This window comes from Anneissia japonica, unplaced genomic scaffold, assembly GCF_011630105.1.
Source record: "Anneissia japonica isolate Jap-2015-1 unplaced genomic scaffold, ASM1163010v1 scaffold60135_len1861_cov103, whole genome shotgun sequence".
Classification (NCBI taxonomy): domain Eukaryota; kingdom Metazoa; phylum Echinodermata; class Crinoidea; order Comatulida; family Comatulidae; genus Anneissia; species Anneissia japonica.
The window spans coordinates 1-1,861 of NW_022735406.1; the positions used below are offsets into that span (position 1 = coordinate 1).

The following is a 1,861-nucleotide window of genomic DNA, read 5'->3' on the forward strand; positions in this document are numbered from 1 at the left end:
ATAGGAAATAGCAAGAGTGATTACAATAGTTCCTATTGCATTACATGCATAGGAACTAAAAAATTAAAAAAAATTAGTATTAATAATTTAAAACATACATAGGATTTGCAGTCATTTTAGCCTAAACACATAGTAGTTAGTAGTAGTAGTTCAACTTTATAGTCAACAACAATATTTATAATAATAACATCATATTAATAATTGACAAAAGGTATAGTAAGGTATAGTTAAATAAAACTAATCTAAGCTTAACACCTCCTTGATGAAAAACAATACAAACCAATATTCTAGATTTACAATAAGTTGAATAGATTAATTTGGACGAACGGAATAACGTATAGACACTGTCAATGAAATGTACTTAAACGCTACTTAAATTATAACTCTACATTTATATTAAGTTTCTTACATGTCTTCAGCTGTTGAATTTCCGTCATTAACTATCGGGTTTCCGAGAGGCTCAAGTCCACTAGAAACGCGACTTATGAAGACCCCATTTGACATAGCAACGGCAGACAGTTCAGCAGCATTTGTTCCCTTAAGCATTACGAAGACCTTAAAAAAGATAATATTATCATTGAACAATATATATCATGCTATAAGTCTTAATTTCACTTTGAGAAAATGAGTCTGTTCTGTTTAAGGATTTGTGGTGTATGATCATTAATGTACATAACTAAATCATTCCATACTTTACTGTTTTACACTATGTATCTTTCATATGTTATTTTCAGGAAAAGCCATTTCTTTTGTAATATTCAAATAAGAGTCAAGGGTTTGCAGACCCTAGTTTGTTTTATATTTTGAAAATATTTATCACAAAAAACACCTGAATTTATTTTCCATTAAATTTTCTATCAATGTGCAACCTAGATACACAGTAATTACCTGTCGAACTTCACTTAGGTCTAAGCCAGTGATTTCATAGTGAGTTATATATGGCGAGACCAATTGAAAATTTGAGATATCTGCTTTTCCCATCTCACTTCCTATGGCAATTTCATAACTGGAAAAAAAAATCCATTTAATTATTCCATCACAGGTTAGAGTTCATTTGTGATTTGGGCAAACGTAAGTTCTCAGCAGGAACATCTCCTATTATCTGCCTTTGTTATTTCAATAATTATTATTGTATCGACAAGTATTTGGAAATTTATACTTGTACACGCATCTACGTCTATTATTGAAATATATTTAGAACTACAGTAAAACAGTATACAAATCAAAATTATTTCAAATAATGTGTGGTTTACCTTGTAATGTATGACTCTGGTTCAATAAATGGTTGCCAAGCAACTGCAACCGAAGTGAGCGATGTCTGACATACAGCGTCTTGTCTCTGACAATCTGAAGATTTAATTTTCAGAAATGTGACAAATGTATCTATGTAACAAAATCAAACGGGTAAAAAGAAAAACAAATGATTACCTTCATCGTCATTCTCATCATCACAAATATATAGTGCAGACATACTAATTGAATCCTCAGATCCATTATGTGATAAAACGCTAACGTCAGAAAGTTCTATAACAAGCCCTGGGATTGGTGGAGAACTATCAACCTTGATCTCATCAGAGAATGCTGTTGTTGACAATCCGACTTTATTGAATGCTGCTATTGTCACATAGAAGGATCGGAAAGAACTAAGAGGTCCGTTACCAAAACCTGTGAGGAATTAATTACCAGTAAGAATTTATGAGTATCATATATAGATAGATCATTAAACAAATTATAATAATTATTACGGGCAAAAAAGCCTTTGTCTATATTTCGCCTTAACATCGTTAAAATGTCCCCTTAGTGGCAGTATTTTCGCCTTAAGGTATTGTTTCTAACCCTCTCCATTGTTAAGGTTTCCCCA

General features: G+C 31.6%; 1 protein-coding gene across 1 annotated transcript; it reads right to left on the reverse strand.

Annotated features, from left to right (window-relative positions):
- Nucleotides 1–409: 409 nt before the first annotated feature.
- Nucleotides 410–1,665, reverse strand: LOC117116571 (the record flags this gene model as incomplete). Its single annotated transcript, XM_033260638.1, has 4 exons — nucleotides 410–555; nucleotides 889–1,006; nucleotides 1,254–1,347; nucleotides 1,429–1,665. Coding segments are annotated over 4 exons (595 nt in total), but the record flags the coding sequence as incomplete, so codon positions are not given.
- Nucleotides 1,666–1,861: the final 196 nt, after the last annotated feature.